General features: G+C 35.0%; 1 protein-coding gene across 1 annotated transcript in view; it reads right to left on the bottom strand.

The window, feature by feature from the left end:
* MCTP1 (multiple C2 and transmembrane domain containing 1) overlaps nt 1–17,816 on the bottom strand; it is a 517,686-nt gene that overhangs the window by 214,467 nt on the left and 285,403 nt on the right. The window contains exons 4-6 of the mRNA XM_039239406.1: nt 17,317–17,396; nt 13,019–13,130; nt 3,686–3,724 (exon numbers count right to left, since the gene is read on the bottom strand). Of these exons, the coding sequence (XP_039095337.1) occupies nt 3,686–3,724; nt 13,019–13,130; nt 17,317–17,396 (231 nt within the window). The remainder of the gene's footprint in view (nt 1–3,685; nt 3,725–13,018; nt 13,131–17,316; nt 17,397–17,816) is intronic.

The raw sequence follows: 17,816 nt of genomic DNA, 5'->3' as shown, positions 1-17,816 counted from the left end.
TAGTTCATTAAAATTATGCTAAGTGATTATAATAAAATCTTTATAAAAAGATGTATTACTAAAAAAATAAGCCATCAAGTAATAGAAGATATGCTAATGAGACATGATCACAAAGTCCATATTATATTATTCAAAGGATGATCTCTTCGTAAAAGATTTCTAAACTGTTATTGTTGAGAATATGAATTGCAGCGTGTATATCTTTATATTATCAAAATGGTTATGTCTCATGTAATTAATGTGAATTGTTGAAAGTACATAGTTTATTGTCACACTCATCAATAAACTAATTCTTGTACACAAGGTAGTGTAAAATCATTTCTGCTTACTGTTGGTCTGACAGAAGAAATTATTTAATTATTTTTTCTACTTTTTGTCTGACCCCACAAAATTTATTCACAAAACACATATACATCTTCTCTTCTGAGCTCATGAAACTTTCTTGTTGAATAATTTAACCTTAGAATAAATTATCAATGATAAGCTTCTTCTAAAGAATAAAATATTACAATAATTTAAAGCATTACCATTTCTCTGCCAAAATGCATTTTGTCATGTAAGTATAACTCTTTGACCAAGAAAATTATTCAGTTGCCCAAGTTTAGGGAGACACTGATTCCTTTCTTCTGAAAATAACATTCTTCTTTACCAGCTGAGTGTGGGGCAGGATTATGAATGTGCAAGATCGGAAGTATGCTTGTGGAAAACCAGACAGAGAGTTTTAAAAGATGTCATCATCCTCAGAAGAGGAGCTATGAGGGAATTCATAATTATTTCCTGGTTAACGTACCGTTCAAATACATGTATCATTCTTGCTTCTCAGAGGCAAGTTGAGGTGTATTTCTTTTCCTATTTGTTGATAGATGGTAACACAATTACTCCAAATTATATGGAAGTAAGTCTTGAACAGCAAATATAATTCCCTGCCCTCAAGCTGGCTATTCAGCTCTTGTTTTCAATAGTACATACAACTTCACATTATAAGAGTGCCACACATAATACGATTTCCATTGAAAGAATCAATTATTGACAAGATGACGAAAATAATGAACCGATATTTAAGTAATGGGAAAGTCCATGAGCTGATAAACTTGACTATGGGGAGGGGTGTGCACATTTAAGACATAACTATGTCAATTTAGTTTTCCCTTTCCACGGTTAATCACTTCTGACAGAAAAAAAAAAAAAAACAAGAAGAGGAAGAAAAACTCCATACTAGAGAGAGTATCTAGCAACATTATCAGACGGTATTTAGGTCTTTGCCACAGAGTTCATAATTCTCAGATTTTCTAATCACTGCTGGTACCCACAGATAGGCTGCACATCACGGGCCTGCTCCAGAAAAGCGGGAGACCTCATTCCCACAAATCAAGATTCCAAAGAAAAAAATGACCTGTTTATATGAAAAATTCACTTTTGACTCTGAGCAAGTTGTATCAATGATAAAATACCTGTATTTAACTGTAATGCAAATAAATTATATCCTTTTACAAGAAAACAAAAGAGGATATAAATCTTAGACACAAGGGTCTTGAAGGAGAAGATTGAAATAATTAGAAAAGGATACATTTCCACAAAACAGTCACATAATAATACATAAAGCTACACGGTATAGCCACTTATCCCTTAGTTTCTCAGGAAGCACAATTTACTTGAACTTCATTCTTCCTCTAATCTCTGAGGGAAGGAGCTGTGGAAGCAGTTTCGGTGTGTGTGAAGGATGATGGACTGTGTGGTAAACAAAGTTACAAACTTTCCCTTGATTTTGAACTTAACACCCTGTTCTTATAACACTAATATGGATGAATACGAAAATGTTTTGGGGACAGGGATGACTGAATGCATTATCAGGTGTTCAGTGTATTCTCATAGAAAACACCCAAGTGAGTGAACTGATTTTCCTTTACTCAGCACTCAATATCCCCAATAAATTTTATAAAATGGAAAATTCCTTAGGCTCAAAACCCCAAAGCCATATTGCCATTCAAACTAAAAATAATCTGCCAAACTACCTTAATAAGTGCAGAGCTAGACACGGGCAATTCTGTCTCTCTAAAGACAAGCCAGAAAAATGGCAAGCCAGTCAGAAAGTACAAATGGATTATTAATAATAAACTAGAAGTTCAAGAATTTTAGAAGTAAAAATAGTGTTGAATAGATGTTTATTATTCATTTTTTATTTTTTGTAGACCAAAGTGAAAGATGAGGATTAATGCTTACTTAATTTATTGTTCAAATTAAATTTAAATATAAATCAAATAATTTATAGAAGAATATTTGCATTTATTCTTTCTTTTATACTACAATAAGTGCATCATTCTTGCTACTTAATACTAAGTACTATATAATATCCTGCTCTAGCATTACACCTTAACTACATCTGGAAGAGGAAATATTGATATATGTTAATGAATTACAATGTATTTACACAGCTATGTTATAATATAGACACAGAATAAGGAAAGCCAAATTACACAACTTTCAAAAAGTATATACTTTTCATAGAATACTAATTTCAAAGTATAACTACAAAGAACAACATGTAATACCAATATGAACAGTGCAAACATTTCCTTCAGACTTGTTGAAACTTTATTTTGGTCACTAAAAAGCACAGTGAATACCAAGTCAGAGATATTCGACAACTTTCTTTAGCAAATGCTTCCCATTTTACTAAAATGAAACGGTGATTTTTAATGTGGCCCTGACCTTTTTGTGAGCCAAGTTATCTTTCAGTCATTAATATTATAAGAATTGAGAAGAAACTGTACAATAAGAAATTCTTGTTAAAGCAAATTAATACATTACTATAAATACAAAAACATCTTGATGTAAGTATTTTCTTAATTCACAGTAATAAAAATGACAAAATTAAAGACAAATTTAAGTAATAGCATGATTCAATCAGAATGGAAAAAAAAGTTTGTCATGTCCCAGGGTCTAAAAAAATTACTCACTATTAAAAATGAGTGCTGGCTTTTTAAACAGAAATTTGAACATAGAAGGTGCTGACAAATAAAATCCCTTTATTTCAAAGAGTATATATATAAAAGTCAGTTTCATCTTGATATTTATTTGCATCCAAGAGTGGTACCACCGCTCAACAAATGCGAAGCTTAGTTCATATCTTAGGTATTTTACAAGTTATAAGAAGAGCCAAGGCTTAGTAAGTTACAGGAACCATAAACTCTTCTCACTCCCAAGAGCCATTTATTTCTCGAAGTAAGAAGAGGCACTGATGGAAAACTCTTCTTGTTACAGACTCCAAAGATGTAGTCCTAGAGGAATTTTGGAGCTTAGAAAGCCTCAAACTTAGTTTTTAATGAACAAAGGCAGTGATTTACATGGATCTTCCTTCTCTCTGGAGTGGTCCCTACTCTAACCCCATCGTCTTATTCCTTATCTGGAGCAAAGACATTTTCTAGACCCTGTGGCGCACACAACAGAAACCAGATGCTGAGAAGTGACCAGGCATTAGCAAGAGGATGATGTGGATGTGACTGATCGGTGTGATTTCTAGTTACGTAAGAAGCATCACATGATTTACTTAAAGTTTATGGGGAAAAAAGAACAAGAGTGATGAAATCCTGTAGTACAGTTTGAAGAGGTATGAGAGAGATTTGGAAATGCAGCTGATAGTTCTTCTCAACAAGAAAAGCTGAAAGATCACATGCTAAGCCATTACCTTACTTGATCTTTTCCAACTCTTCCTCATTAGGATTGTCTGTAAATGAAATAAAGCATTTTCATTATCTTATCACTCAAGTACAGAAGAGGGCATCCAGTTGTTTTCTAGAGGAAGCTTAACATTTAAACAGCAGTTTCCAGCAACAAGTATACAAGACAAAATTGTTTTTAACACGTACACACAGCTAGAAGAAGCACCTTTAACATTCAAGCAGTCTTTCTGGTGAGAGTTCATTTGCTTTATTCTTTTGTACAAAGAAATGAGGCAGTATTTTTTAAATAGAATGGAAAATTTGAAATATCTTAATTACTGACTGGAAAAAAAAAACATATTGCATCTCATGATTGGCAGTTGTTCCTTTTAGTGCTGGAGGTTGAGGATGTACTAAGACTCTACCAGGTAACTTGTCTCTTCAAACCTGTTCAAAACTCTGCTCCTTTGGTCACATCTTAGAATTGTCTCCACTTCCAGTTAATCTTTCAAATGCAAAAATGCTTTCAGGTGTGAAAAATGCTACACTAGTAGATCTTCCTGCTAAATGTTTAGCCATATCATATCCTTAAATTAGTTTTGTTTTTTTTTTTTTGGTTTGCGTGTGCCAAAGTAATAAGTATGTATGGCTACAAGTTTTAGTTAAGGTTAATGGAAATGTGTAATGAGTGCCCAAGATCAGTGGTCTCTTGCATAAAGTAAGTCATAAAAATCTAAAGATCTTTTATTTAGTCTCCAGTTTTAAAGTTTTCTCAGTGAACATTGAGGTATTAACTTCCTGATTAACCTCTTTACCCTCTCTTAGCTTTATCATTATTTTTAAGGCTTATGAAGTGGAAAATGGAATATTTGGCGAAAGAATACAGCTTATGGAAATGCCTGTCATATTTGTATATTAAGGAGGCATACTATATCTCCTTCAGCAGAATTCACTATAAAGCAGGACCATTTCAGAAACCACTCATAAATTACAAAAACACACAAAAAAGATTTTAATAAAAGATTAAGTCATATAGAAGACAACCTTTGGCCTAAACCAAGTCAATGGAATTATGTAGAGGTTCTAGGATAGGAAATGAGAAAAACATGAAATTGTCAAAGATAAGGATTCATTCTTCTTCTTTGTAGATAGTGCTTTTATAGGTTATATTTTCCCTGTATATCCTCTGTGTTAAATATTGACCAAAATATGGAAGACTAATAGATTTTCTAACGTCAAAATAATTCCCTATTTTGTTTTGAATGGAGCCAGGAAACTGCAAAGCATTATTATCAAATACTATTATAGAAATATTTTATATGATTTCTAAGTACTAATGTGCAATTTATTTTGAAGCAATAAAACCCACTATTGTATTGAGGAAGTGGCCATACAGTGGCCATGTAATAAACGTTTGTTATTGATCTTAAGTGAGTTATCGTTGTCATCATCATCATCACCACCACCCTCACCACCACTACCACCACCTCCACTACACCTTCTCAATCATCACTAAAAGGCACTTGGAAACCGAATACTTTTGTGGTATGCTATATTAACAAAAAAACCCCCACTGAGAGTCAGACAAAACTTCAACTTTCTCAGAAGGCAGAGTTTCAATGAACAAAGAATAATTCCTAGAGACAATGTTTTCAGTCAAATCAAGTGAGAACAGTTAAGATAAATAAGTAAATCAGCAAAACCTTGTAACTCATGGCCATTTATTATCATCATCTAGTTTCTAAGAATCTCCTAAAATTCCATTCTGTAAGAAATGGTACAGTGAAAAGGGAGCTAAGAACATGAGGAAGACTTGAATCTCAAGGCAGCACTACTCAGTATTACACAGATTTACTACGGCCGCTTGAAACCACATCCCTTGACTCAGAGCCACTGCATACAATAAATCTACATGATGTAAAGCATCGTGGGGTTTCTATTTTTTCTCTCTCTCAAAATTGGCTTTACAAATAGACTGCATGGTATCGTTTTTCAGAATGGGACACTGATACAAACAAAAAGTCAACAATTTCCCCTAAGTATAAATATGAAATATTTGGCAGTTGTGGGAACAAATTCATTATTTTCCTCATTTGGTTCCTAGAATTCTTAGATCCAGTGACTCTCAAAATGTGCCTCGAATTTTGAAACTATTAATTAATTAAATTATTCATCATGATAAGTGTACTCTTTAATCCCCAGTCCCTATTTCATCCATCCCTTATCCACCTCCCTTCTGGGAACCATCAGTTTCTTCTCTATAGTTAAGAGTCTGATTTTTGGTTTCTATCTCTCTCTCTCTTTTACTTTGCTCATTTGTGTTTTTTCTTAAATTCCACATATGAGTGAAGTCATGTAGTATTTGCCTTTTTCTCACTGACTTATTTTGCTTGACATTATACTCCCTAGCCCTAACCGTGTTGTTGCAAGTGGCAAGACTTCATTCGTTTTTATGGCTGAGTAATATTCCATTGTGTATATATATATACAACATCTTTATCCATTCATCAATGATGGACACATGGGCTGCTTCCATAATTTGTAAATTGTAAATACCGCTGCATGTATTCTTTCGAATTAGTTCTTTTGTATTTTTTGGGTAAATATCCAGTAACATGATTACTAAATCATAGGGTAGTTCTATTTTTAACTTTTTCAAGAACCTCCAAATTGTTCTCCACAGTGGCTGTACCAGTTTGCATTCCTAGCAGTGCAAGAGGGTTCCTTTTTCTGCATATCCTCGCCAACACTTGTTTCTTGTGTTTTGATTTTAGAAAAGAGAATTAAGCAAATGTACTATTAAACAAACATCCTTACAGGTATGAGGTGCTATCTCATTATAGTTTTGATTTGCATTTCCCTGATGATGAGTGATGTTGAGCATCTTTTCATGTGTCTGTTGGCCATCTGTATGTCTTCTTTGGAGAAATGTCTGTTAATGTCTTCTGCCCATCTTTTAAGTGAATTATTTCCTTTTTGGGTGTTGAGTTCTTTATTTATTTTGGATACTAGCCCTTTATCGGATATGTCATTTTCAAATATCTTCTCTTATTCCACAGGTTGTCTTTTACTTTTATTGATTGTTTCCTTTGCGGTGCAGAAACTTTTTATTTTGATGTAGACCCAATTGTTTATTTTTGCTTTTATTTCCTTTGGCTCAGGAGACATACCTAGAAAAATGTTGCTATGGCTGATGTCAGAGACATTCCTGCTTATACCCTCTTCAAAGATTTTTATGGTTTCAGGTCTTATATTTAGGTTTTTAAATCCATTTTGAGTTTTTTTTAATATATGGTGAAATAAAGTGGTCCCTAGATTTTAGAACAAAATTTCTGCTTCTTGAGACAAGCCAACTGGATAAATAATGGGCTTAAGCATCCTACTCCCAACTTTCTTTTTCTTGTTAGATAGCTGGGTTAAGCTAGATTCAATAAAACTGAAAACAGGAGGAAAGTTTTTAAAGAGTCAATTAAACAAACATGCTATTAAACCATGAGCCATGTTACAGAAGAAAGATTGTTTGGGGAATGTTAAAGATAGGAGATAAGGCAAATTATAAAAAAAAATACGATTTATTTTTTGCTCTATGGTCTTAACTTCAGTTGAGAAACATATGAATTTGATTTTGAAGGCATCATTCACTATCTAATATTATTACAGGATAATCAAAATTCTTCATTAGCTCAACTTTCTTTGAAGCCAGTGAAAGAATTAAGTAACATAAAAATATGGCCTGTGATAGAGCTGCAGAACTGATTATGTTTTTATGAGATTCTACAATCTCAATCCACTTCTTGCTTCTATTTTTTGTTGTAGTGATTTTTAAGGTGATTACATGGGTACCATAGATAAAAAATAATCACAGAACAGCTAGACAATATAGTATATGCATCTTATAAAACATTAAAATTTTTATAAGTGGATTTTTAAAAAATGTTAGCTAGGAAATAATTCCGAAAAATTTGCAAAGTAAACCAACATAAGAAAATATTTTTTTTCATTCACCAAAGGGTCAATTCATATGTTTCTTATAATCTTCTATTTTTTAGCTTTAGCCAAGCAATTTGTAGGTCTAGGTAATCTAAGGGAGTGTGTAACACAAATTAACTCACTTTTATTTCACAAATTCTCCAATGAAGAAAGCTGTGGATTGAACTCTGCTAGAAAAAGAGCCAGAAAGAACTCAAACACACTATCAGACCAAAATACCATATACAGGACACACATGGTATGCGCTACACATTTTTGTAGGTTCAAAAACAAGACATGCATCAAAACAGAAATGACAGCTGTGTCATGCAATTCATCAGCATGCCCCTGCCCCCCCAACAAAGATTTTGGTTTCTCATACACACAATGCTGGAAACTTAAAAAAGTATATATGTCTATAAAATCTGTTCACATCTGAGATTTTTTTAAAAGACTCAATGATGAACTCAATGGACAAGATTTTAATGGAAGCAATTTTGAAATACGTTTGCTATTACTCATACTATACTCCTCAAATTGCTGTAATTAGACATTGCATGTTTTAGAGGTTTTAGTAGATTCAGTAGGCTGGTATGATTTTCAACTCATTCTTCAGTTTTACTGATTTCCAGAACTGGCAATCCACACAAGGAGAAATCATCCCAACTGCATTATTCATGGAACGTAGTAGCAGTATTAACAGTGTATAAAAAACTCGCAAGATAACTGATTTAGAAACTTTCACACTTTGTGATGCTAAGTACTCTGTAATTCCAGTTAATTTATTCCTACTTTTGATAACATGTTCTTAACATTAATGTTCTACTTCCTATTTGATTGTTAGACCTTATTTGTTAATGGCTCTTGAAATTTCTGTCTTCCATTCTCTATTTTAACACATATAAAATATTTAGCAAAGTCTTATAAATATAGCACAAGAATAAACATGTCATTCTTGGACTAAACTCTTAAATCCCAAAAGCTTAAAATAGATTATTTCTGTGCTAATAATCAAAGAGAACGGAACTCTTAAATTTTTTCTGTGTGAGAATCAATGCAAAAATCATCCTCAGTTCCTTCTCTATGTATTATGCTGGATATTATTATATGGAATTGTGAAGCCTTTAGTAACTGATTTCTGGTGTACTGTATTTTGAGTTTGAATTTTTCTAAATCAGATTTGTTCCTGGATGATTTGTGAAAGTTCATGATATCATTTTCACTGCAGCAATATAATATGTATTTCAGGCATACAAAAATTATTTTGAAGATACATTGGATCCCTGATTGTTTTCAACTAAAAAACTTCTATTATATTCCAGGGAAAAATATCGGGGTCATACTAAACATGTTACAAAATGAAGAAAATACAGTAACATGCTTTAATGCATTATTAATATCTTCATAGAGCAATACAGATTGATTTTAAGCAGATTATCATTAATGTACTAATCTTAAGAACACAAAAGGAAATTAAATACTTATTTAATATTGTTTGTGACAACCTCAGGGATTTGAATACTGAAATAAGATAAAAATATCTTAAAACACCTTTCCCTGGACCTTTGAAGTATTCCTTCAAATCCTTTTAGAAATTCATCTGCAACTCACTGAACAGCCACTCAGTACAGAAAGCTTGACTAGGTATTGAATGCAGTCATCAAAAAAAAGATAATCAGAAGCAATAATTTATATCTACTTTTTTTTTTTTTTACCAGAAGTGATGGGATAGAGGACAGAGGTGATGGAAAGCAATTTAGGTAGGGCAAATGACAATGATGAAAGCCTGGACTTGAGAGAAGGTGAGCTCTGCCAGAGTTGGTATGGCTGGGGCAGAAGTTACCAGTGAGGGAACATATGGTGCTCTTTGGAGAGCTTTAAAGTCCTCATCAGGAGTTTCCATTTAATTAGAGAAATAAACACACGTCACTGAACACTTAGAAGAGGAACAAAGAAGACATTACAGAACCTGGCACAATGCTTATAGATTAAATAAGTGTTTTTTGATCCCTGTTCAGGCAGCAAATGGTCCTTGTTCAGAGTTTCAAAATCTCATAATTAGTGTTGCTTAACAGTTTTAGAGATCTTAAGAAAATAGCTATAAAACTGCTATATAGATCAAAATAAACAAACAAAAGCAAATTTAAGTCTTTGTTAGAAATTGTCATCCGGTAAGCACATGCTTCAAGTCTACAACATCAGACGAGCCAGGATACTGGGAATGCCACCAGAATTACCTGTAGAGGATGTTTCATACTTCCTCCTCTCCCTGAGTCACCCGGCTTCTCTGCAACCACCCCCTGCTGCCAGCTGTTAATCACACCCACAAGGAGGACAAAGTGTAGTCAATCTGACACCTGAACAATGACACCCTTCTCTCCATTCCTCAGGTGTCACTGAGGTCAGGGTGGTCGCCGACCAGAAGCTGGCTCTGGTACAGGCTGCAACCGTTGTGCTTTTCTGAGGCACAGAGCCCTAGCTAAGCTACCTGATTCTTGTGGAAGTCAATGTTAAAACGGGAGGGGAGAAGACATCATTTCTCAGTGGCCACAGCAGAATGAATTCAGTGCTATTTGGAACTCTGAAGGCGAGGGCATGAAGTAAGCCAGTGCATGAATAATACTTGGCAGTAAAGGATTTCTTTCAAAAAGGTGGAGAAACAAAAGGTAGGGATTTGAATCAAGAAAATACCACAAAGATTTCAGGAGAGATGAATTTCCTGTGTTAAGGGCGAATGGGGCTGGAGAGGACAATGAGGAAAATGGAAAAGGAAGAAAAGATGAATCATACCAGATTTTTGATGAGCCACTGCTTCACGTAACCCACCTGTTCTCTTCCCATTCACGTGTGACAAATCAATGATGATCAATAATCAGGCACTGCAATACTTTTAAATGATATTTGTCTAAATAGACAATGAACTGAAATAATAAATTTGAGCAGCTATGGAGACTGAAAGATTTTTACAAGTGTTAAAAAAAAATAATGTTGGGACCACTTGGTCTGTGCTGACACTCATTTCTATGCAATTCAGAACAATTCAATAGCTTCATCGTAAGGTCTCTTGATACTAGCTTGATCTCTCAAACCCTCAGTTTGATGTTAGAGCACTTAATAAATATCCATTTTATGCAAAAACTCAGCAGATCCTCCATCGTCAAATCACCCAAATAACTAAACCAGCCACCATATCATTCTAATTTCCAGTAATATTGCCAGTCAGATAATTTGGGATACATAAGACCTCAGGCACTTAGGTATTTTCCACTTATGAAGTGCTGTTCTTCATTAAAATAACAAAGAACCTCAAAACAAGAATTTTCTATCACCAAGTTTTGTTGATTTTACCTCTTACCAGTAAACTTGCTGATTTATTTCCATCTCTACCTTTGACAGTGCTAATCCAAACCTCCATCATCTTTCCCCTAGGATTTTTGAAATAATTAGTCCTAACTGGTCTCCAAGTATCTGTTCTTCATCCTTCCATCTGTTTTCCTCAATGCAGCTACACAGCTATTTTCAAAAGGCAAATATGATTATGCCACTTCTTATTTATAGACTCTTTGGAGACTCACCACAAACCTTACCATGACCAACAGTCCTCACACAGTCTGGGTGTCTCCTGTCCACTGTCATCATGTACCATGATTTCCACACTCTCCTCTGTGTACACCTTTTCTGAGCTCCAGTACTTTTTCAATGACTGGAGTGCAGCCCAGGGCCTTTGCATGTGCTGTTTCCTCTGCTTGAAATATCTTCTCTCTTTCTGCTAATTCCTACTCACACTTCAGACATCAGGTCTCATTTGACTTCTTTAGAAAATTCCTGTTCCCCTAACTCTACTATATTTCCTCTTAACACCAACAAGTACCTCTCTTTCATGACACTCAACACAGTTGTCATTTTAAATTTCCTTCAGTAATGATTCAATCCCTGAGTTCTCCATTAGATACAAGTGCTATGGTATCCTACAGGTCTAGCATAGAACCCGGCTTATAGTAGGTTTGGTCAGTACTAGGATTATTTGAATACAACAATAAATAAACACATAATTTATTCCTATGTATGGATTAGCCAGCTAGGATATACTCCTTGGCTTCTACTAGGTGCAATAAGGTATTCTGAATTGGTGATTTCTAAAATGATGGGTTTCTATTTCTAAATATTCTCTGTTTAAAAAAAATGTCCCCACCTAGCCCTCTTTTTGCACACATGGGCCTGTGCACATGCACACTTACATACATTTTTTTTTACCATGCTAAGTTCTCACCAGTAGGTATCTGGTAGTACTTGTTGGAAAAGAGAAATATATTCCTCACTGAATTAAGTATGGACACTTAAATCATACTTAGCAAATACAGTATATGAAAATGTGTGCTCATTGTTTAATTTTTAAAAAGGGTAGAGAAAAATGCTTGTTGAAAAGGGTGAGTTTTTCAATGAGTTTAAAACCCTTCCAAATCTGAAATTGGGATTCACTATTTTAATCTACAGTCTCAGGAATAATGTCAGGAATACTCTTCCGGCAGACAGCATAAACCAACTTTCATCATGCATTATTTGTAGACAGCAATACACATTGCTGAAGTGGGGGTATTTGAACTTGCCTAAAAAGTAATGTCTACTCCTGAAATGTGTTATAATCAAAACCTGTGAGGGCAGCTCCCAGTACCTGAAAGCACACTGAGTCTAATGAGGAGTTTCTGGAAAACTGGGGCAGAAAGTGCATTGGCAAGCATACCGATGCAGGTCAAACCTGATATTTTTTAATGTCACTTCAACATGCTGGAGTCATTGGCTCCTCTGTATCCCTTGTCAGTTTCTCACCGCAGCATGGTGTGCAAGGAAGTGCAGACAGCCAGTGCTGGAAAACGGGTAACACCGATACGGAATCCCATCAAGAAGATGAAGAGTATTCATTTATCATTCAGCAAACAAATACCAGAAAGCAGAGACTCTATTATAATTTCACCTCATTTTTTTTTGTGATGGTACACATGACAATATAGTCAAAACATTAGGCTCTGGATACCTGAGTGTGGAATTCCAAACATTCGGTTCGGTAGCAAATGTATTCCCTGAATGAATACTACCATTTGCCTACAACACAAGATGTCTGAAATTGGGAAATGAAATTATAATAAAAGATGCAAATGTGTCCCTTATTTACCACAAGAGGTTCTGATCTGGAGCACAGAACAGGAAATTTGGATTCAAAAGATATAATGCACAGGACCTAGCGATACTCAGGATACTTACAGAAACAAAGAACAGGCCAGATTTTCATACGCTGCTTCTCTTTATTATCACCTCTGGATTCAAAGAAGGCTCAAGACATTCCACCAAGTGAGAACAAGAAAGCACTCCTCCAAGGCTGTGGGGGAACTTACCACATCCCTGTGTTCTCCTTCTTTAGGGGTAAGGATGACAGACAGCAAAATGATTCCAAGGTAATGGTCAGGATAGTGGGAATCTTTCAGTGTTAGGGTCACATCTGTGGGCCTATGATATACAATATTAAGATTGTAAACTGTCATTAAATGGATAAGCCAAAAATATATTTTATAGCAACACTTTATTGTTTTTAAGAAGCAAATCAGTTTTGTTCTCTTTTACTTTTCTGGTCCAATTTCTGTTGTTATTAAAATATCATTAATGCACTCTTATCCAATAAATTGTGGACCAGCTGGATGTACTTCGATCCACTGTGTAAGCCTCAGTCCTTCCTGGGGTTCTAGAAGGCTAAGAAACTATAAAAGTACAGAGAAATGTACAAGTACCTTTATGATCTCTAAACACACAGAAAGCCAGCTATTTTCTATAAATTTGAATCCAACAAGTAAATGAGGGTCATTTACAGACTACTACATGATTTGGAGTAAAGAGATGAGTAAGAGGAAAAGACAATATCTAATTTGCCTTATGTGCATCATACACATATTTTTTCATTGTGTAGTTATTATTAACAGATTCCATTGTTTAAAATAATGCTTCTATATTTTTTGGCTGTTTAAACCTATGCCTAAACAATCTATAGGTTCAGAAACACAAGGAAATCAATACTTAGATGAGCTGGTGAACAGAAACTTTAGAATTAAATATGTCTGAAGAAGAGATTATGAATTACTCTATATTACCCAAAATCAGTTTTAGAATATAATACAAACCACACATGAAACTGACAATGTGTAGAGGTGCCTGGGTGGCTTAGTCGGTTAAGCGCCGACTTCAGCTCAGGTCATGATCTCACAGTTTGTGGGTTCGAGCCCCGCGTCGGGCTCTGTGCTGACAGCCACCTCAGAGCCTGGATCCTGCTTCAGATCCTGTATCTCCCTCTCTTTCTGCCCCTCCCCTGCTCACACTGTCTCTCTCTCTCACACACAAATAAATTAAAAAACATTAAAAATTTAAAAAATAATAAACTGACAATGTGTAGATAATATCTTGCTTCCATATCTCAGTTAAACAAATGTTTCAATTTTAAAAAATGCATGTTAAGCATTATAGTAAATACATATATACTATATATACATATGTGTTTTATATATAATTTGATTTAGTTCATTTTGTTGAATAAATAGGAGTTCATGCCCCCATCCCCCATAAACCTAAGGGGCTGTGGAATATTTGACACAAAATGTGAATCTTAAAATGCTGGCAAATTAGGAACATTCCCTTACTTGTTCAGCCACTTATTCATTTCATTCACAAAACGTATATTAAACACATATGAAATGCCACACACTGTGCTAAATCTTGGATAAAAACGAGAGGTTAAGATCAATGATAATACCATTATCTTCAGGGAGCTTAACAATTACTAAATGCTATAGTTGGAGTCTAGTACTGGGGAGAGAGCTTGATGGGGATAGCTGGTTAAACTAAAAATATTCAATCCTGGCTGCACATCAGAATCCAGTGGGGAGCTTTAAAAAGGTGTATATTCCTGAATTCTACCCATTATGACCCTGGTTCTATAGATCAAGGTGGAGTCTGGAAATTTATATTGTTTATAAAGCTCTCTAAGTGATTTTCCCATATAACCAGGATTGAGAACCACAGATATTTTTTAAGCCTAAGATATTATAATACTATAGTATACTATAAAGTCAAGAAGTAATGTTATGAAAAAAAATGAACAGTTTTCCAATGCCAGAGTTGTTTTGTTTTTGTTTTTACTTTTGCTTTTGTTTTTGTTTAAGTAGGCTTCATGCCTAGCATGGAGTTCAACACAGGGCTTGAACTCACAACACTGAGATCACAAGTCAGATACTTAACTGTCTGAGCCACCCAAGCATCCCCCCACTGTCAGAGGTTTTACTGAAAAATGAAAAATTAGTCAGATTGATAATATACATGTTATAATAGTCATGATACAAATGGCTCTGATGTCAATTTCATTACAACTAATCACTGCGGTTTGACAGCAACAACTTATTCCTTTCATTTTAACAAATTCATGTTAAGCATTGTAGTAGGTATGCACATACTATACATACATAAATGTTTTTTTTTTTAATGTTTTATTTACTTCTGGGAGAGAGAGAGAGAGACAGCGTGAGCAGGGAAGGGTCAGAGAGAGAGGGAGTCACAGACTCTGAAACAAGCTCCAGGCTCTGAGCTGGCAGTCAGCACAGAGCCCGACGCGGGGCTCGAACCCACGAACCGCGAGATCATGACCTAAGCGAAAGTCGGACGCTCAACCGACTAAGCCACCCAGGCGCCCCATACATAAATGTTTTTATACGGTGTTACAATTTGATTTGGTTCATTTTCCTATAACGAGTACATATAAAATTAAAAGAAAAGTTCACTACATTTTTATAATGATTACATGATAAAGGTTTAAGAACATTTGCAACTGCTTGATGATGATGATGATTTTCCTTCAAAGAAAAACTTTAATGCATTACATTACATAGTTATAAATAGCATAACTATTTATATGGCTACTATTATTATTTATTTATCTACACCTAGGGACTATTGATTTATACACAGGATGTAACGGCATACACCAGCCTGTGGTTTTAAAGAGTAGTTATTTGGTGTTTACATGGTTTTGAGAGGAACGATTAAATACATAAAATAAGTAAAGTGGCCAAATATACACCAAATGCTTGTATACAATGTCTTTTTGTTTTCTTAATCATCCCATATTTTTCTATTTAAAGTTATTTTTCTATTTAAAGTTCTTTTTCATCAATGATATATCTTTAATAGTGAAAAAGAGAAATTTATGCTCTGTGATTAAATACAGCAATTTGCATATCCTTTAGCAGAAGTCTATATAGAAAATAATTGTGGCCTTTATAAAAAAACACCACAGTCCATTCTAGTTGAAGCTCCGTTTTCATGATAATGGACTACATAAAACACTGGGATGGGGCATCTGGGTGGCTCAGTCAGTTAAGCCCTGCCTCTTGATATAAGCTCAGGTCATGATGTCACAGTTTGTAAGAACGAGCCCCTGTCACAGGCTCTGTGCTGACAGCATAAAGCCTGCTTGGGATTCTCTCTCTCCTGCTCTCTGCCCCTCCCCCACCCACTCTTGTGAGTGCGTTCTTTCTCTCAAAATAAATAAATAAAACAATAACAACAACAACACTATCTAGGAAACTTCCTTCCACTGGGGAGCAAGCAATCACCTACATTCTATCATTAGGTCAGCCTGTGCTAAGCTCTTGTCTGGAATGGAGGATGTGCAGGAAGTCCAGAAACATCTGCTCTTTTGTCTAGTCCATGGCAAAAATGGCTTTTGGAAGACCAACAAGCTGACAGTGTGCTCAAGCTTAGCTGACTATAATACATAAAGAGGTTTTACTATTTCTGTTCAATTTGCATTTAAAATATAAAATAGTGATCTGGCCCAATTTCCTCTGCTCTCCTTCTTTCCACTGTTCCCGCCACATCATGTACATAATCAAATAAAACATTGTAAAGCCATCAAAGAAGATCTCACATTTCCTTTGCAACCTATCCCAGTATTGCTTGACCCTTTTAAAATGTATTTTTCCCTCTGTAGTATTAATCAATTCTTAGCTTCCACTTGAAATGCATTAAAAAAAATATAAGCCCATAATTAGGTGCCAGGTATGACTGATATTAGTAATAATTATATAGCTTTACAACTAGACAAGGAATGATAAACTAATATGACTGAGAAAATACAACTAATCTTCCTTCATGTTTGAGGCACTCCTTGGTAGCCTAAGATTATGGGTGATGGCAAAATTAGATTGTCCTTGGGCTCAGATGATAAGAGAGTAGCTGTTTTTGAGGCCAATCACATGCTTTATTTCCTATATGATAGCCTGATCCTTCAATTAATAATTCTATTTACATGGGTAATCTACTTTATGTCCCACTACAACCATATCATCAACATAAAAGTAAGGAATGTGTGTTTCATCTCTAGATTGCTGGTGCTTAGCACAGTGCTGGGGGACAAACCAGGCATCCAAGACTTTTTCTTCCAAATAATTGTTGAATAAGACAATCAAAGAAGATGCTATTATTTCCACTAGGTAGATAAAAAAAGATGTACTTGAAAAACGCTGGCTAGCATGAAGGCTCACAACAGTAAATGAGGAAACAATGTCTAGAACCCAGATCTGCTGTCACTGTCTACTATGCAGGCCCAGCTTCACAACAAGATGCAGTGGTATTACAACAGTTTAAAAGGTACCTGTTTAACTCCAGTTGTGTGAGATCGAGAAAGGCCGAGCCCATAAAGTCATCCTGTAGTCCAAAATCATAGTCAAATACCTAAGAAGCCAAAGACACAAAGCATTATTAGAAATAACTACAATATAAATAAAATTATATTATTAAATTACAATATGAATAAAAATACCTTGATTATAAAATATCGGTTGTCTATGTCACCAGAAACAACGAAACTTCCTAATATTTTTACAAATTTCTTTGTTTCAGGGTCACCTGGAGGGCTCAGTTGATTAAGCGTCTGACTCTATTTCAGCCCAGGCCATGATCTCATGGTTTCGTGAGTTCAAGTCCCACGTTGGGTTCTGCACTGACTCTGCAGAGCTTGCTTGGGATTCCCTCTCTCCCTCTCTCTCTCTCTCTTTGCCCATACCCAGCTTGTGCTCAGTCTCACTCAAAATAAATAAACTTCAAAAAAAATTCTTTGTTTGAAATGTGAGAGTCTCACAAAATATTCAAAGG

Source organism: Hyaena hyaena, unplaced genomic scaffold (genome assembly GCF_003009895.1).
Source record: "Hyaena hyaena isolate Hyena2069 unplaced genomic scaffold, ASM300989v1 scaffold_156, whole genome shotgun sequence".
NCBI lineage: Eukaryota > Metazoa > Chordata > Mammalia > Carnivora > Hyaenidae > Hyaena > Hyaena hyaena.
Note: the sequence above shows the minus strand (reverse complement) of the source record. Positions and strands in the feature narration are given on the sequence as shown.